This window comes from Mesoplodon densirostris, chromosome 14, assembly GCF_025265405.1.
Source record: "Mesoplodon densirostris isolate mMesDen1 chromosome 14, mMesDen1 primary haplotype, whole genome shotgun sequence".
Classification (NCBI taxonomy): domain Eukaryota; kingdom Metazoa; phylum Chordata; class Mammalia; order Artiodactyla; family Ziphiidae; genus Mesoplodon; species Mesoplodon densirostris.
The window spans coordinates 75,923,357-75,938,250 of record NC_082674.1 but is presented as its reverse complement, the minus strand read 5'-3'; the positions used below and the strand labels follow the sequence as shown (position 1 = coordinate 75,938,250).

The 14,894-nt window shown below is 52.8% G+C and overlaps 1 protein-coding gene across 2 annotated transcripts in view; it reads left to right on the top strand.

Moving 5' to 3' along the window:
- Positions 1–13,082, top strand: part of KCNIP3 (potassium voltage-gated channel interacting protein 3) — an 85,474-nt gene extending 72,392 nt beyond the window's left edge. For both annotated transcript variants that reach the window (XM_060117052.1, XM_060117053.1), the window contains 7 exons: positions 4,830–4,954; positions 5,406–5,475; positions 5,734–5,804; positions 10,820–10,927; positions 11,664–11,768; positions 12,518–12,580; positions 13,035–13,082. In XM_060117052.1, the coding sequence (XP_059973035.1) occupies positions 4,830–4,954; positions 5,406–5,475; positions 5,734–5,804; positions 10,820–10,927; positions 11,664–11,768; positions 12,518–12,580; positions 13,035–13,082 (590 nt within the window). The remainder of the gene's footprint in view (positions 1–4,829; positions 4,955–5,405; positions 5,476–5,733; positions 5,805–10,819; positions 10,928–11,663; positions 11,769–12,517; positions 12,581–13,034) is intronic.
- The last annotated feature ends 1,812 nt before the right edge of the window (positions 13,083–14,894 follow it).

The window sequence follows — 14,894 nt, the reverse complement described above, 5'->3', positions numbered from 1 at the left end:
GCTTCAGTAGTTGCGGCACGCGGGCTTCAGTAGTTGTGGCATGTGGGCTCAGTAGTTGCGGCTTGCGGGCTCTAGAGCACAGGCTCAGTAGTTGTGGTGCACGGGCTTAGTTGCTCCACGGCATGTGGGATCTTCCTGGACCAGGGCTTGAACCTGTGTCCCCTGCATTGGCAGGCGGATTCTTAACCACTGTGCCACCAGGGAAGTCCAATTTCATTGATTTTTGCTTTTCCTGTTTCCTTTCTTCTGCTTGCTTTGGGTTTATTTTACTCTTCTATTTCTAGTTCTTTAGGTGGAAGCTTATATTATTTATTTAAAATCTTTTCTCTCTTCTAAAATAGGCATTTATGGCTTTAAATTTACCTCTAAGTACGGTTTTAGCTGCACCCCACAAATTCTGATATATCTTTTCATATGCATCCAGTTCAAAATATTTCTGTTAGCTGCCAGTTATTTTCCTGCAGAACTTGATTTCCATTTGATGTCATTTCCCTTCATCCTGACGTTCTTCCTTTAGCATTTCTTGTAGTTCGATTCTGCTGGCAACAAATTCTCTAGCCTTCACTTATCTGAAAATGCCTTTATTTCACCCTTTTTTGAAAGATCACTGAACATAGAATTGTAGGTTAATAGATATTTTTCTTTAAAGAATTAAAGTGTTGTTCCATTGTCTTTTGATCTACATCATTTCACATGAGAAGTTAGCTGTCTTTCTTATTGCTGTTCTCCTGTAGGACCTCCCCTTCTCCAGTGGATACTTTTAAGATTGCCTCTTTATCTTTGGTTTCCATCAGTTTGATCATGATGTTCCTATGTGTGGTTTTCTTTTTATTTATCCTTTTTGGGTTCACTGAATTTTTCGAATCTGTGTATTGATATTTTTCAACAAATCTGGGGAAATTTTGGCCATTATTTATTCAAATATTTTTTATGTTCCACTTTCTCTTTCCTCTATTTCTGGTATTTTAATTACATACATATTAGGCTGCTTGATATTGTCATTAAGACTCTATGCATGATTTTATTCATATTTTTTTCTCTTTGTTTTCAAGTTGGATAATTCCTATTGACCTGTCTTTATGGTCACTGACCTATTTTTCTGTAGTGTCTAAACTTAAGTTCATCAAGTGAATTTTTTTTTAGATGTTGAGGTTTTTTTTCAGGTTTAGAAGTTCCATTTGGTTCTTTTTTTTGTTTTTTTTAATAGTTTTTACTTCTCTGCTAAGATTCTCATCTGTTCACTTTTCTTTCCCTTAATACTTTCAATGTATTGGTAGTAATTGTTTTAAACTTAAATAATAATTCTAATAATTTAAAAACCTATTAATTCTGATGGCTGATTTATCTCTTGATCATTGGGTTACATTTTCCTGCTTCTCGTGTCTTTTCATTTTTTATTATATGATGGCTACTGTGGGTGGTATATTGTAGGGAATCTGGACTATATTATCTTCACATAAGGCCATTGAATTTTAGTTTGACAGGCACTTAAATTCCTGGCAGATCCCTTCATCTGCAGCCTTTATTTTAGACTTTGTTAGAATAGGTTTGTTTTAACTTTGTTCTTAGTTCTAGAGCATGGTGCTTTCTCCCAAGGCATGGCCTTTCTGGGGTTTCAGCTGAATGCCTGAAGTTCATAGGGAAGTAGCTCCATTCTAGATGAACCAGAACTCCCAACTTTTTTCATCATTGCATGAACTCTGATATGTCTTTTCAGGTCTCTGTCCTACTACCCCCAACAGCTGCTCACAGCTGGGCCTTACGGAGTCTCATTCAGAACATGTGTAGCCCAGCTCTTGGCCAAAGCCCCAAGGGAAATGCCACACAGACTTCTGGGGCCCCATCTCTGTGCAGTTCCCTCCTCTCCAGGATGCTGCTCTGCAAGTCCATCTGTCTCAGCAGCCCCAAACTCTGATCTCTGCCTCATCAGCATTTCCCCATGTCACAGAAAGTGTCCCCAGCCCATATCCAGGGTGAATGTGGAGCTCACTTCATATGCTTCCCTCCTCCCAAAGGTTGTAGTCCTGTGCTGTAGTCCAAAGCCTGCTAATACTTGCCTCACATATTTCTTCCAGTTTTCAAGTTGATTGTGGTGGGAAGGCAAGTCTAACACTCACTACCCCTTCATGACCAAAGGCAAAAGTCTAAGCAGTATGTTTTTTTAATTGAGGTATAACTTACATACAATACAATGCGCAGATGTTAAATGTTCAGTTCAGTAAATTTTGACAACTGTATACACCCTTTTAACCACCACCTGCTGTACTGCTTTCTAATGCCATGCATTACTGTTACTTGTCCTATAATTTCATATAAGTGGAATCATAAAGTATGAACTCTTTTATCTCTGCTTTTTTCTGAGCATAATTTTTGAGATGCATCCACGTTGTTGTATATATCAGTAGTTCATCCTTTTTAAAACGGAATATACTATTCTGTTATGTCAATGTGCCACAGTTCCATTCTTCTGTTGATTGAGTAGTTTCCAGTTTGGGACTGCTTTTAATAAAACTACTATAAATATTCTTGTACAGGTCTGTTTGTGGATATATGTCTTCATCTGTCCTAGGTAAATAGGTTATAAGGTTGATGTATGTTTGACTTTATAAGAATCTGCCAAGCAGTTCTCTAAGATGGTTACACCATTTTACATTTCCACTGATAATATATTATATGAGAGTTCCAGTTGCTCCATATCTTCACCAACATTTGGTGTTGTCAGTGTTTTTGAAATGATAGATCCTTGGGTATTTTGCATTGGAATATCTGCATTTCTTTGACAATGAATGCTGTCAAGCATCTTTTCCTGTGCTTATTGACCAGTTGTATCTCTTCTTTTGTGAAGTGGTCTAGTCTTTTGCCTATTTTAAAAATTGAGTTATTAAGTCTTATTTCTGTTGATTTGCAGGAGTGCTTTCTATATTCTGGAAATGAGTCTTTGCCAGATATGCATACTGCAGATATATTTTCCAGTCTATGACTTGCCTATTGAGTTTCTAAATGACTTTATTGCTTTTTCTCTATGTTTGCCTGTTTTCTTTTTCATTAATTTCTACTCTTATTTTTATTATGTCCTTTCTTATAACTTTGAGTCTAATTTGCTCTTATTTTTAGATTCTAGAAGCTTATATCACTGGCTTTACACCTATCTTCTTTTCTAATAAAGGAATGTAAAGCTAAAAATTTCCTTCTAAACACAGATTTACCTGCATCCAGAAAATTATGGTATGTTGTTTTCATTATCATTTAATTCAAAATATTTCAAAATTCTCTTCGTGATTTTTCTTCTCTAACCTATGGGTTAATTAGAAGTGTGTTGTTTAGGGAATTCCCTGGTAGTCCAGTGGTTAGGACTCTGCGCTCTCGCTCTCACTGCCTGGGGCCTGGGTTCAATCCCCCAGTCGTGGAATTAAGATCCCGCAAGCCATGCAGTGCAGCCACAAAAAAAAAGTGTGTTTTTTAATTTCCAAATATTTGGGATTTTAAATATATCTTATTGTTTTAGATTCTAATTTAATATCACTTTGGTCAAAGTCTTAACACGCTGCAGGGTGAGCCCTGTGAGGCAGCCTCCCTGACGACCCACCCCAGGCCTGCAGAGCCTCACACACCTAGCCTGATCCGGCTGAGCCCTGTGCTGGGCCAGCTCTGTGCCTGGGCCTCTACCATGAGCACTGCCTCTCAAGAGCTCTCTGCAAATTACCCGGCAATCAGGCTCTGTTGCCTTGGTCCATCCATGCACTCATTCTGCAAGAGAGCTATTTCCTTCCTTCCTTCTCTCTAAATTTCCAGTACCTCCTCCCCCCCTCCCCATCCTTACCCTCAAGTTGTTTCCTACTTCACAGAAGAAAATTTCCCCAAGCTCCTACCATCACAGAGCCTTGAGTGCTGAGGCCGCGTTGCAGGGCTCACCCTGCAGTGGGAGCAAGCAAACAGCTGTGCAGGTAACCATGGGCTCACAGTGCCTTGGGGAAGAGGGGAGACTGGATGGTGACAGAGCAGTGGGGATGGCGCTGCCCATTTCAGTGGGAAGTTCTATACTATGTGAGCCTGCTACTCAGCAAGGGGGAGGTATTCAATGCCGTTTTGTTTATAGCTTTGTTTTACATTATAAACTTGATATGTGCCATACTAAAATAAATTAGGAAAATGTAAAAAAAAAAGCCCAAAAACCCATAAGTAAAAAATTAAAGATCACCTGAAATCTACCTCCCCTGCAAAAGGTAGCCATGGTTAGTTAATATTTTGATGCGTCGTTATTAAAAAAACGATCTGGTCCTTGCCCTACAGACCCTTGAAGTCTGACCTCCTACTCAAGTGTGAATAAAAGCCCCAGACCAAATGTTGGGCTGGATGAGCCAAGAGGAGTGCCCTCCCAATTCCTGGGGGAAATCGGGGCGGGGAGAGGCACATGGAGGAGGTGGTCCAGGAATTGGATCTTGAAGGTCGAGGTCCCCTGTGCTTGTCTTCTGTTTTTTTCCCTCCCACCTCCCCTTGTTCAGTGTCTCTCCAGGACAAGACCTGCTCCCAACTCTCATCCCCATCCCACCGTGTGGCTGAGAGGGTGGCACGCTCAAGGTGAGGCCAGCGGGCAGGGCCCACTCTATGTGAGGAGCAGGGCAGCAGAGAGACCAGGAGGCACAACTCATGAGTGTACTGTTCCTCTGTAGCCTGGACATTTGTGCAGTGCGCAGCCTGGGTGACCGTACATGGTAGTTGCTCGAGGAGAGTCCCTCCACCCCTTACTTCCGCCCCTTACAGTGCCCACACTGGAGCAAGATGGGGCGGGGCCGCATGTTCCACCCTCCTGGGTCTGTATCCCCCTCCAGACAGCAGCGACAGTGAGCTGGAGCTGTCCACGGTGCGCCACCAGCCGGAGGGGCTGGACCAGCTGCAGGCACAGACCAAGTTCACCAAGAAGGAGCTGCAGTCCCTCTACAGGGGCTTCAAGAATGTGAGTGCCCCCCATCCCCCCAGGAGAGGCCCTGGTCCCCCCGGCTTTCCTGTCCCTGGCTGCAGGATGCAGGCAGACCTTCTGGACACTTCGCATGGCACAGTGAATATCCCAGGGCCTTTATGGGGCTCAGGTTTTGTGGGAGAGCTGTCTGGGGGGGTAGGCCAGGTCCTAGAGTCAGTGTTCTGAAGGCACCACAGCCCCTTCTGTGTGTCTCGATGCTGGTGCAGGGGAGGAACCTGCAGAGGGACCAACCTGGCATGAGGGGACTCACCACCCCCTCCCGCCGTGCCCACCCCCCCAGGCTTTCCCCAGCCCGGGGCTGGTGGAGCCCAGCGGTACCTCAGGCAGCAGGTGTCCCCAAGAGGGAGGAGAGAGCCCAGGCCCTGTGGAGTCAGGGTGTGGGGCGGGGGTGGCTGGGATTACTGAGAGGGGTGCCTTCCTGCTGCAGGAGTGCCCCACGGGGCTGGTGGATGAAGACACGTTCAAACTCATTTACTCCCAGTTCTTCCCTCAAGGAGGTGAGTCTGAGGCCAGGCCCCCAGTTCCTCCAAAGTTCCCGCTTCCCTGTGGCAGCCCTGCAGAGGGTGGGCATCCCTTTTATGGGGAGGGGACCCTCACCCACACACACCTTCCCCAGCATCCCTTGCCGGGTGCTGCCTCTATCCGGCAGGCAGAGGGGGACTCCAGCCCAGGACTCAGCAGCAATATGCTGAGGGTGCTTGGGGTGGGGGCTCAGGCGGCCCCGACACTCCCAGCCTTGCCCTTGGTCTCCCCAGATTCCACCACCTATGCGCACTTCCTCTTCAACGCCTTCGATGCAGATGGGAACGGGGCCATCCGCTTTGAGGTAGGTCCCTGTCAACCCCTCCCGCGTCCCCTGGTCCTGAATCTCCCGGCCACGGTGCCACCCCCTCCGGGCCGCCAGAGGCTCAGACATGACCCTGGTGTAAACGGTCCAGTGTGTCACCCAGGGAACGAGTGGACTCTGCTTGGCTGGCCCTGGGCCTGACTGTGAAGTCAGTGAAATTTGATTTTGCTGTCTGGCCACCCTATTCTCAGCCTTTCCTTCCATGCCAGCCCCGCCAAGCCGAGGGAGCTGTTAAGGCACACGGAGTCGGTAGTGACCCAACGTGAATTTGCATTTGAAAAGGGGGCAAGGTTTAACTAGAGGTCTGTGCTAAGGGGATCTGGGCACCCCGCCCTGGAACTTATCCCCTTGCCCGAAAACAGGCAGAGCATCCCTGTCTGAGCAGGCTCAGGGGTCATCCCAGCAGCACTGTGAGCGAGCCTGCCTGTCCTCCCCACCCCCAGCTGCCTGCCCCCAGGAGGGCCCTGCCTGGGTTCTGTGCGGGCAGCACATGGGCTCCACTGAGGCCCCAGCTGTGGAGCCCAGGCCCCTAAAAATAGCTGCAGGAGAAAAGCTGAAACCTCTTCGGAGAGGAAAACCTTGCTGAGAGCCAGGCTTGATCGATAACCCCCCAGCTCGGCTTCCAAGGCCAAGGGCAGCTGACGGGAAATTGAGAGAGAAAGCCCCTGCACCAGCTGGGGTAATAATAACTCGAGATGCTTCTCAGCTTCCCTTATCGCTCCAGCTGGCCCGCTCACTGACCCTCGGCCGGGGTGAGGCAGCCCAAGGCCGCCGCCAGCTCTGTGACCACAGGGGCCTCACCTTCCCCGGGCCACACTCTTAGTGGATTTGTGAACTTAGAGTGTTTTCAGCCTTTTTGTTTTCAGTTCTGCCTGCACATGGTAAAAATCTAATCAGTACAAAGGAGTAAACAGGGAAAATTCATTTTCCTTCCCTGGTCCCACCCCTGTGGCCAGTTTCTTGTGTGTCCTTTAAGAGGTACCTGAGGCTTCTGGGAATGAAGTGTGAGAAGCAGTTGTGTGACAGACCCCACCAGGACTTTGATGATGGTTTCTCTTGTTCAGGAATCAGATGACCAGACAGCTTAGCAGGGCCCCCGCATAGTGGCGGGTGTCGGGAAGGTCTCCATCACCCTCCTGTGGTCGCCTCTCTCACCACGGTCCCTTTAAGGTGGTCGATGGTGGGTCTTTGCTGGGGAGGTGCTGTCAGTGGCTGAGTGGGGGGCGCTGGCACTGACCCCCTTCTGCTGGGCACCTTCTCAGAAGGTCATGCTTCTCTCTCTTGAAATTAATTCCTCCGATTTCTTATGGGGAGGTTTGTTTACCTTGGGGACCTTCTTGTTTGTTTACCTTTGGCATCTTGATATCCATGCTCTGTTCTAGGAGGCCTTTTTCAGGAAGGGAGGGGGGTGTGTATCTCCCAGGGGCCTTCCAACGGGCAGGGCCTAATCCTGGGTGCACCATGGGTGGGGATCCCTGTGGTCAGGAAGGATCCAGAGGGGTTGGGGGGAGACACTCAGCCCTCCTCGCTACCTCAGACCAAACGTCTCAACGTGCTCTTAAAACAGAAAGTCAGGGGCTTCCCTGGTGGCTCAGTGGTTGCCGATGCAGGGGGCACGGGTTCGTGCCCCAGTCCAGGAAGATCCCACATGCCGCGGAGCGGCTGGGCCCGTGAGCCATGGCCGCTGAGCCTGCGCGTCCGGAGCCTGTGCTCCGCAACGGGAGAGGCCACAACAGTGAGAGGCCCGCGTACCGCAAAAAAAAAAAAAAAAAAAAGAAAAAAAGAAAGGTCAGCTTATCAATATTTACAATGATCCCAATCCTTTGTGTATATTCTTGAGATAATACACATACATGTTAATTAGAGTTTATTGATGTGGTGAAATATTGTAACTTCCCTGCCCTCACACGAAAGAGTAAGTAAATGGCAGGACAAGCCGACCTCAGCACTGGTGGCTGCCCTGTCCGTTACCTGCCCCTGCAGTAACCTGCTCCCTGTGCCACTGGCCAAATGATGGCTGTGGCCAGTACCCTCGGGAAGGCCTGCAGCCCCGTGATCTAATCACCCCCGCCCCACACTGAGCTCCTGCTCTGCACTCTGGGGTGTCCCAGCCGGTGTCACTGAGGAGCCCCTCAGGGACAGTACAGAGCAGGGGCTGTGGATATGACGGGCTTCATACACCTCGGCATTGAGACCAAGCAGCTCTGACGAGCGACAGTCCCATGTGAAGCTGTGCTGTGTGCGGCTGGAAATTTAGAACCAGCAAGCACCTGGACGTGGGCTGGCTAGACTTGGGGTCATCTGTGTGTGATTGGGGATGACCAGTGGTCTCGCAGGGGACATTCCGACCCACCTCTCTCCTAGCACCGTCACTATCATACTACACACCCGCTAAGGGACACCGAGTAGGGACAGTCCTGAGTGTGGCTGAGTGTGGCTACACAGCATCTGAGGAGACTAGATAGGAGGACAGTGGTGCCGGGGTCCCCCCATGCCCACACGGGAAGAGTGGGTCCTGTGCGGGACCCGCTCGTTCCCTGGTGCCCAGCTTAGGAGTCCGAGCCTTTGCTTCCCACTGGGAAAGCCCGTCAGACCCCAGGGAAGAGGGCGTGATGTGGCATCAGGAATGCTCTGACTCTTCGCTACTTCTGTAAATCCTACACGAGCTCAGCTTCAGTAGTTGGCATTCCTCAAACTCAGGCACATAAGAAATATCACACTGTTTCTCCCTTCGTATGTCTTTATTTTCTTCACTTATACACACACAGGACTTTCAGGCTCCAGTAGACTTACAGGATGTGCTTTGGAAAAGCAGCAGTTACCACCCCCCAGATACACCCGAGGAAGCAACCACCTCCCTTGTTTTAGCCGATTGTCACTCTTTGTCTCCTTGTCGCCTGATAGCATCCTGTTATTGCTCCTTCCCGACTGCCCAGCTTTAGATGCTGCCCGTTGACTATCTGCATGGGTGAGCAGTTGGGTCTTCTGCACACACACCTTTCCCATCCCCTGGCTTTCCAGAAAGATGGAGTTCAGATTGGATAAGCCTCTCGGTTCACTCACGATGTGAATTTGTTCCCCAGCTGAGCCTTGCAGTGAGCTGTGACTATGTTCCCTTTTCCTGCACACATTTTTATTACACCTTCAGCTAACTGTGGTCCCAATTTGTCATTTGCCTGGGGTCTGTGACCTCATCAGTAATTCAACGCCATCCTTCTCCAGTCATCTGAATGGGCATCTCCCTAGCCTTTGACCAGCTCCATCATCCTGGTGCTGGGTACCCTCTGGGGACCTCTTCCCCTCTCTCCTGGGTTGGGTCTCCTGGTTCTGGAATCCTTCATCTTCTTCTTCCTTGCTTTACTCTCTTTTCAAAAGCACGTCTTCCAGGAGTTTCCTACAGAAGAGTACGTGGGAGGTCATTTCGGAGCCTTTGAACGCCCGGAAGTGACTTCGTTCCGTTCTCACTCTTGCTTGATCTGTTGTGTGGGACCAGAGCTACGGCGGAAGCCGTCCTGCTGATTCCCGACCCTGTGTACAGGACCTGATCTTGTTACTGTTGTTGTTGTTTCTGTTTGGTTATGTTTTTCTCTCTGGAAGCTCGTAGGATCCTGTCCTTGCACCCGTTTTCCCGAAGTGTCTCGTGATATATGCCTGCAGGTCACACTGTGGGCTGTTTCCCCACATTGTTAGGTCCTCGGCAGGACCTGAACACTCACAGTCTTCCCCTTCATTGCCTCTTGGACACGCTTCCCTCCGTTTCCTCCAGCTCTTCCTGGAACTCCAGCTGGTCAAGTTTCGGTCCCTCTGGAGTGGACCTCTCATTATCTGCTTTTCTCTCCTATTCAGCTCTGCCTTTTCACGCTGCTTTATGGAAGATTCCACGTGCTTTTCCAGCCCTTCTTCTGAGTCTGTCATTTTGCTTTCTCATTTTTAATTCCCAAGAGCTCTTTCTTGTTCCCAAGTATTCCTTTTTTATAGCATCCTATTCTTATTGTAGGGATGCCAGATATCTAATCTCTGAATCTAATGGTTTATGTTAAGTATTTTTTTCTCCTGGAATAATTTTTTGTTTCTTCCAAACTGCTTTTCTCTGTTTCCCTTAGTCTTCCTTTCTCATGATACAGGCTTCCTCTAATCCAGAAAATCTAAATTTGAGTGGAGGGAATTCCCTGGAGGTCCAGTAGTTAGGGCTCAGCGCTTTCACTGCTGGGGCCTGGGTTCGATCCCTGGTGGGGGAACTAAGATCCCGCAAGCCACATGGCGTGGCCAAAAAGATAAAAAATAAAATTTGAGTGGGACCAAGCCCCTTGGTGCAAAGCCCTGTCCCTCCACAGTCTGCTTGTCCTCCATTCCCCCCCATAGACAGCGCTTCTCTGCTCCCCTTGTCTCGGAGCAGCCTGAGAGGACCCCAAGGGGCAGGGAGGGCTTAACCTGCAAACCTTCTGGAAGAGGCAGGAAAGACTTGCTTTCTACCAACTGTTATAACAAAACAGTTGGAGTTTTCACACGGAAGCCTTTCGAACGTTCATTCACATTAGTAATAAACTATCTGTCACACCTGTGACTGCACACAGGCATGGCATGACCCCAGAACTGAGCACTGTTAGTTTAGTTTTTAAGCTGTAAGTTTTTAAGCACCTTGACACGCAGACACCCCCTTCATTAAAGGAGCACCCCGAGGCCTTCTCTGTCCGTGGCAATGCATTAAATGGGTCTAAGACACCATACGTTTGAATGTCTTTATTTGAGATGATCAGTTCCAGCCACTATGCCATCCCTGCCACACACATGCAGACACACAGACACACAGACACACACACACACACACACACACACACACTCACACTGTACGGACCTGATGGACACCATCTGCCCGCTCTGTGATGGAGGTGCCTCCCCTATGTAGGTGTGAATTTCAGTGGAAGCCACACCGCGAACTGGAAATGGAATCTGAGCGCTGGATTGTCACTCCTCCCCGTCCCCTTCCTCCACAGGACTTCGTGGTCGGTCTCTCCATCCTCCTGCGAGGAACAGTCCATGAGAAACTCAAGTGGGCCTTTAACCTTTATGACATTAACAAGGACGGCTACATCACCAAAGAGGTACGGGGGTGGCTGGGGAGGCTGGGAGTGACCTGGCTGCCCCCCACCCCACTGCTCTCTATCCCCAGCCTCTCTCCTCCTCTCTCCTGCTGCCCTGGCTTCCTGTCCCCGCTCCCTGGCCAGAGACACAGCTCACAGCCTGGCATTGGAGGGGACAGCGGCCAGGAACTCTCCTCCTGTCCCGGGCTCTCAGGCCTGGATACCTGGGTGCAGGGGACGTGGAGCTTGGTGCCCCTCCCCACGTGTCTCGATCCCGTTCAGCAGGTGTCCTGGATCATCCTTTCTTACGGAGAGGTCCTGAAGGAGACACAAGTGGGGAAGCTGGGAGCAGGGGTGGGGAGCTGGCCTTGGCTCCCACCAATTGAGGGGGAACAGTGCGGTCCCTTAAGGCAGGGTGCAGACGGGGGCGGGGGGCCCCTCACCACACAGGCCCACAGTCTGGTTCCGTCTGGCCCAAACATTTTTCTGTCTCTGAAATAGTTGCTACAATTTCAAATTCTGGAGATTGCATTAAAAATCTAGCTCCAGCTGCTCTTAGAGAGTTAGAAGCTTGCACTGGGCGGACGGGGTGAGGGTGAGCTCGCCTCCCTCCAGCTCCCACAGCCCCGGCCACTCACCCACCACCGCCCCTGAGGTGCCCCCCACCCTTGGATGCAACCCCTCCCCTCAGACCCTCGAACCCTCACCCCACCTCCTTACAGCCAGGCTCAGGCCAGCCCCTCCGGCCCCCCTGCAGGAGATGCTGGCCATCATGAAGTCCATCTATGACATGATGGGCCGCCACACCTACCCCATCCTGCGGGAGGACGCGCCCCTGGAGCACGTGGAGAGGTTCTTCCAGGTGAGCGCTCCAGCCCCGGGCTGCGCGGGGAAGGGCGGCCGGAAGGGGAAGGGGCTTCGGCTCTTAGGGCAGTTCTGGGCCTGCCACCCCCCTCTGAGGGCCTCCCCGCTCCCACGAGGAGGTTCAGCTTGCGTCCCCCATCGGGCTGGTTGTCCAGATCCCAAGGAGCGAATTAAAGCCATCCCCGCTCACTGATCTGCCAAACTGCGTCTCAGAGCAGGCAGGGGCTCACAGATTCCAAGGTCACCAACACTCCCCAGCAGGGTTCTTGTGCCTTCCAAGAGCTGCCCCCCGGTCCGCCAGGGACCTCCCTGCAGGAGGAGAGGGTTGGGGTGACTGCTTTGTATCCATGGGGACTGACGGAGCCAGGGCTCCGCCTCCCGCTTGCTGGGGGCCCTTTAGACATGCCTCCATCCTGACTTCAGCTGCTCCACCTGCCCCGGCTGCCTGTCAGCAAGGTGAGGGGGTCCGACGAGCACGGGGCTGCCTTCTGGGCAGCGTGAGCCCAGGAGAGCTGCCGGTGAGTGTCTGGGGTTGGGGACAGACTGGGGAGACTCCAGAGAGGTCGGCTGCGTGGTGGACGTGGCTGGAGAGGGCACTTTACGTGGACTGGATCCCGGGGAGGGGACAAAGGGGACGGGTTGGGGTGGAAGGAGCCCACCACCTGCCCCCTGGCATGTCCTCAAGCCTGGGGCGGGAGCCGGCCCCGGTGGGACACAGACTCACTGAGGGCATGGCTTGAGTTGCAGAAAATGGACCGGAATCAGGACGGGGTGGTGACCATTGATGAGTTTCTGGAGGCCTGTCAGAAGGTAGGTGGCGTCGGGGCTTGGGGACCCCTGTGGGGAGAGACGTGGAGCCCTCAGGACAGGGTCACACTGTAGGAAGGAGCCTGGAGCCCCCGGCATTGCTGCTGACGCTCTTCTGCAGAGCGCCGTCAGTGGGCAGGACGCTGGGCCTCCACTGGCCTCGGCCGCGGCCTCACCCCCTGGGCGGCCCCTCGGTTGCCCCCGGCCTCCATCTGGGTGCTCAGCCGGGGGTGGGGCGGCCTGGTCCATCAGCGAGTTAACAGCTCCCAGACGGCCTGACCATCAGGCCATGGGGCTGGAGACAGGCTGTGCCTGACAGTTCCCCCTTCGCCCAGTGAGACAGGCAGAGTCCCTGGAGGGCTCCAGGTCCCTGACGAGGATCTGCTCACAGTGACATTGGATTTGGGCCCTGCTAGCCCGGAGCTGACCGGGCCTCTCATCCTCTCTCCCCATGCAGGACGAGAACATCATGAGCTCCATGCAGCTGTTCGAGAACGTCATCTAGGACGCTTGTGGGGGAGGGGTGTCCCTGAGTGGCCGTTACCACCTCTGCCCCAAAGATGCCAGGAGCAGCCTCCAGGAGAAACTTGTTTCTAATATATTTGCACAAAGTGAATAGTTTGCTGCAGACACACACACACACACACACACACACACACACACACACACACACACACACACACACACACACACACACAGGCACATCCTTCCTCTGGGCTCGCAGGTGCGGGGGGACAAAGGTTAGGGAGGGGCTGAGTCTGGCTGGCACCTGGGTCCAGGTGACGAGAGCCACACAGCTCCCACCGGCCCCCTCCCAGGCCTCTGGGTGGGCAGCTGAAAGAGCCGTGTCTTCAGGCCACTGGCCGCTGGGTGTTGCCTCCCCTGCCGAGGAGGGTCCAGTCTCCAGAGCAAAGGCCGCTCCCGTGGGAGCCCACCCTTCTTTCCCACCACCCAGGGGCCAGGCTCCGGAGCCTGCTCTGGCCTTCTCGTTCCCCAAGCTACTCCCTGCCCACTGACGACCCTTCCAGGATGGCCCTGACTCCAGAACCCCGGAGGGGCAGCTGGGGGTCAAGGGAGTTCAGACTAGGAAAGAGGTGGTAATTAGACAGAGGCAGCTGCTTCCTGGAAACGTTTCCCTGGGTCCCAGGACGCCTGCCAGGCCACTGAGCTGGTGGGAGCCCCGGTGGTGAGGGGCCAGTGGGCTCTGTTCTCCTCCACCCCAGGAAGGGGGCTTTCTAGCTGGGGATGGGGTTTCTTGGTGGGGAATCTGAGGGGAACTGTCTGCCAACTCCACCTCCCCTCCCCCAGGCTGGCTCAGTGGGGATGCAGCAGGGGGTCTTCCCACACCCCTCAGGCACCCAGGTCATCATGGGTCCTGAGAAGAGGTCACATGGCTCAGGGCCTGGCCCCCAGGGAGCCCGGGGGCGCAGAGCAGGCCTGGGAAGGGACTTCTCCCTCCCCCTTTCCTGTTGGCCCCCTTCTCCCTGAGCCCAGCAGCCTGGATGAGCCCCCTCTTCCTGGTTAGGGTCCTGGAGCCTTGTAGCCATGCCTCCACACAGACTCACCCCAACCCCATACAAAAAGCACAAACGCCCCCAGCAGCTCAGGCCACAGCCCACGAGGGGAGCCCGGGCCCTCCTGCTGGGCTGAGGGCTGGGTGCCACCAGCCCCCATCAGATGGCCCCAGGGTTCTGTGGAGAGTCAGTTCTGTGCCTCAGAGCAGTGGGGGGCTTGAAGCCCACCCCCACCCCCACCCCTGCCCAGCCCAGCTCACCAACATTCAAAAGCACAAACCCCAGGGATTCTGCTTGGCTGGGTTCTGCTCTGAAGATGGAGGCTGGCTGAAGCCAGCCTGAATCCAGCGCCAACAATGAGGGCCAAGGGGCCAGAGGCCAGGTGGCAGGTCAACAGAAACTTCCAGGAGAGAGAGAGAGAGAGGCCGCTCCCACCTGCCCAGGCCGCCCCGGGAAGAAGCCCAGTCCCAGGCAGTACAGACCGTCCCAGGAACATTCTCAAAGCATACATTCCATCGGCTGCCGCCCCATCTCTGCTCAGGCCTGGCCCTAGGGTGAGCAGGGCCCTCAGAGGAAGGGCAGGGTGGCGGAGGCCGTGGAGATTGGCCTGGCTCGGCCGCAGGGACCCTTGGTACCCACACACAGGTGGTCCTCCCCCTTGGAGTTGCACTGACACCCGTCTCCAGTCTGACTGGGGGCTCCCTCTCCCCTCCTCCAGGAGGGCATCAGCTTTCCCCGGCTCAGGGATATTCTCCCCCATCCCCATCCCCACCCCCTCAGTCTAGCCCTCCCAGCTGGTGTGG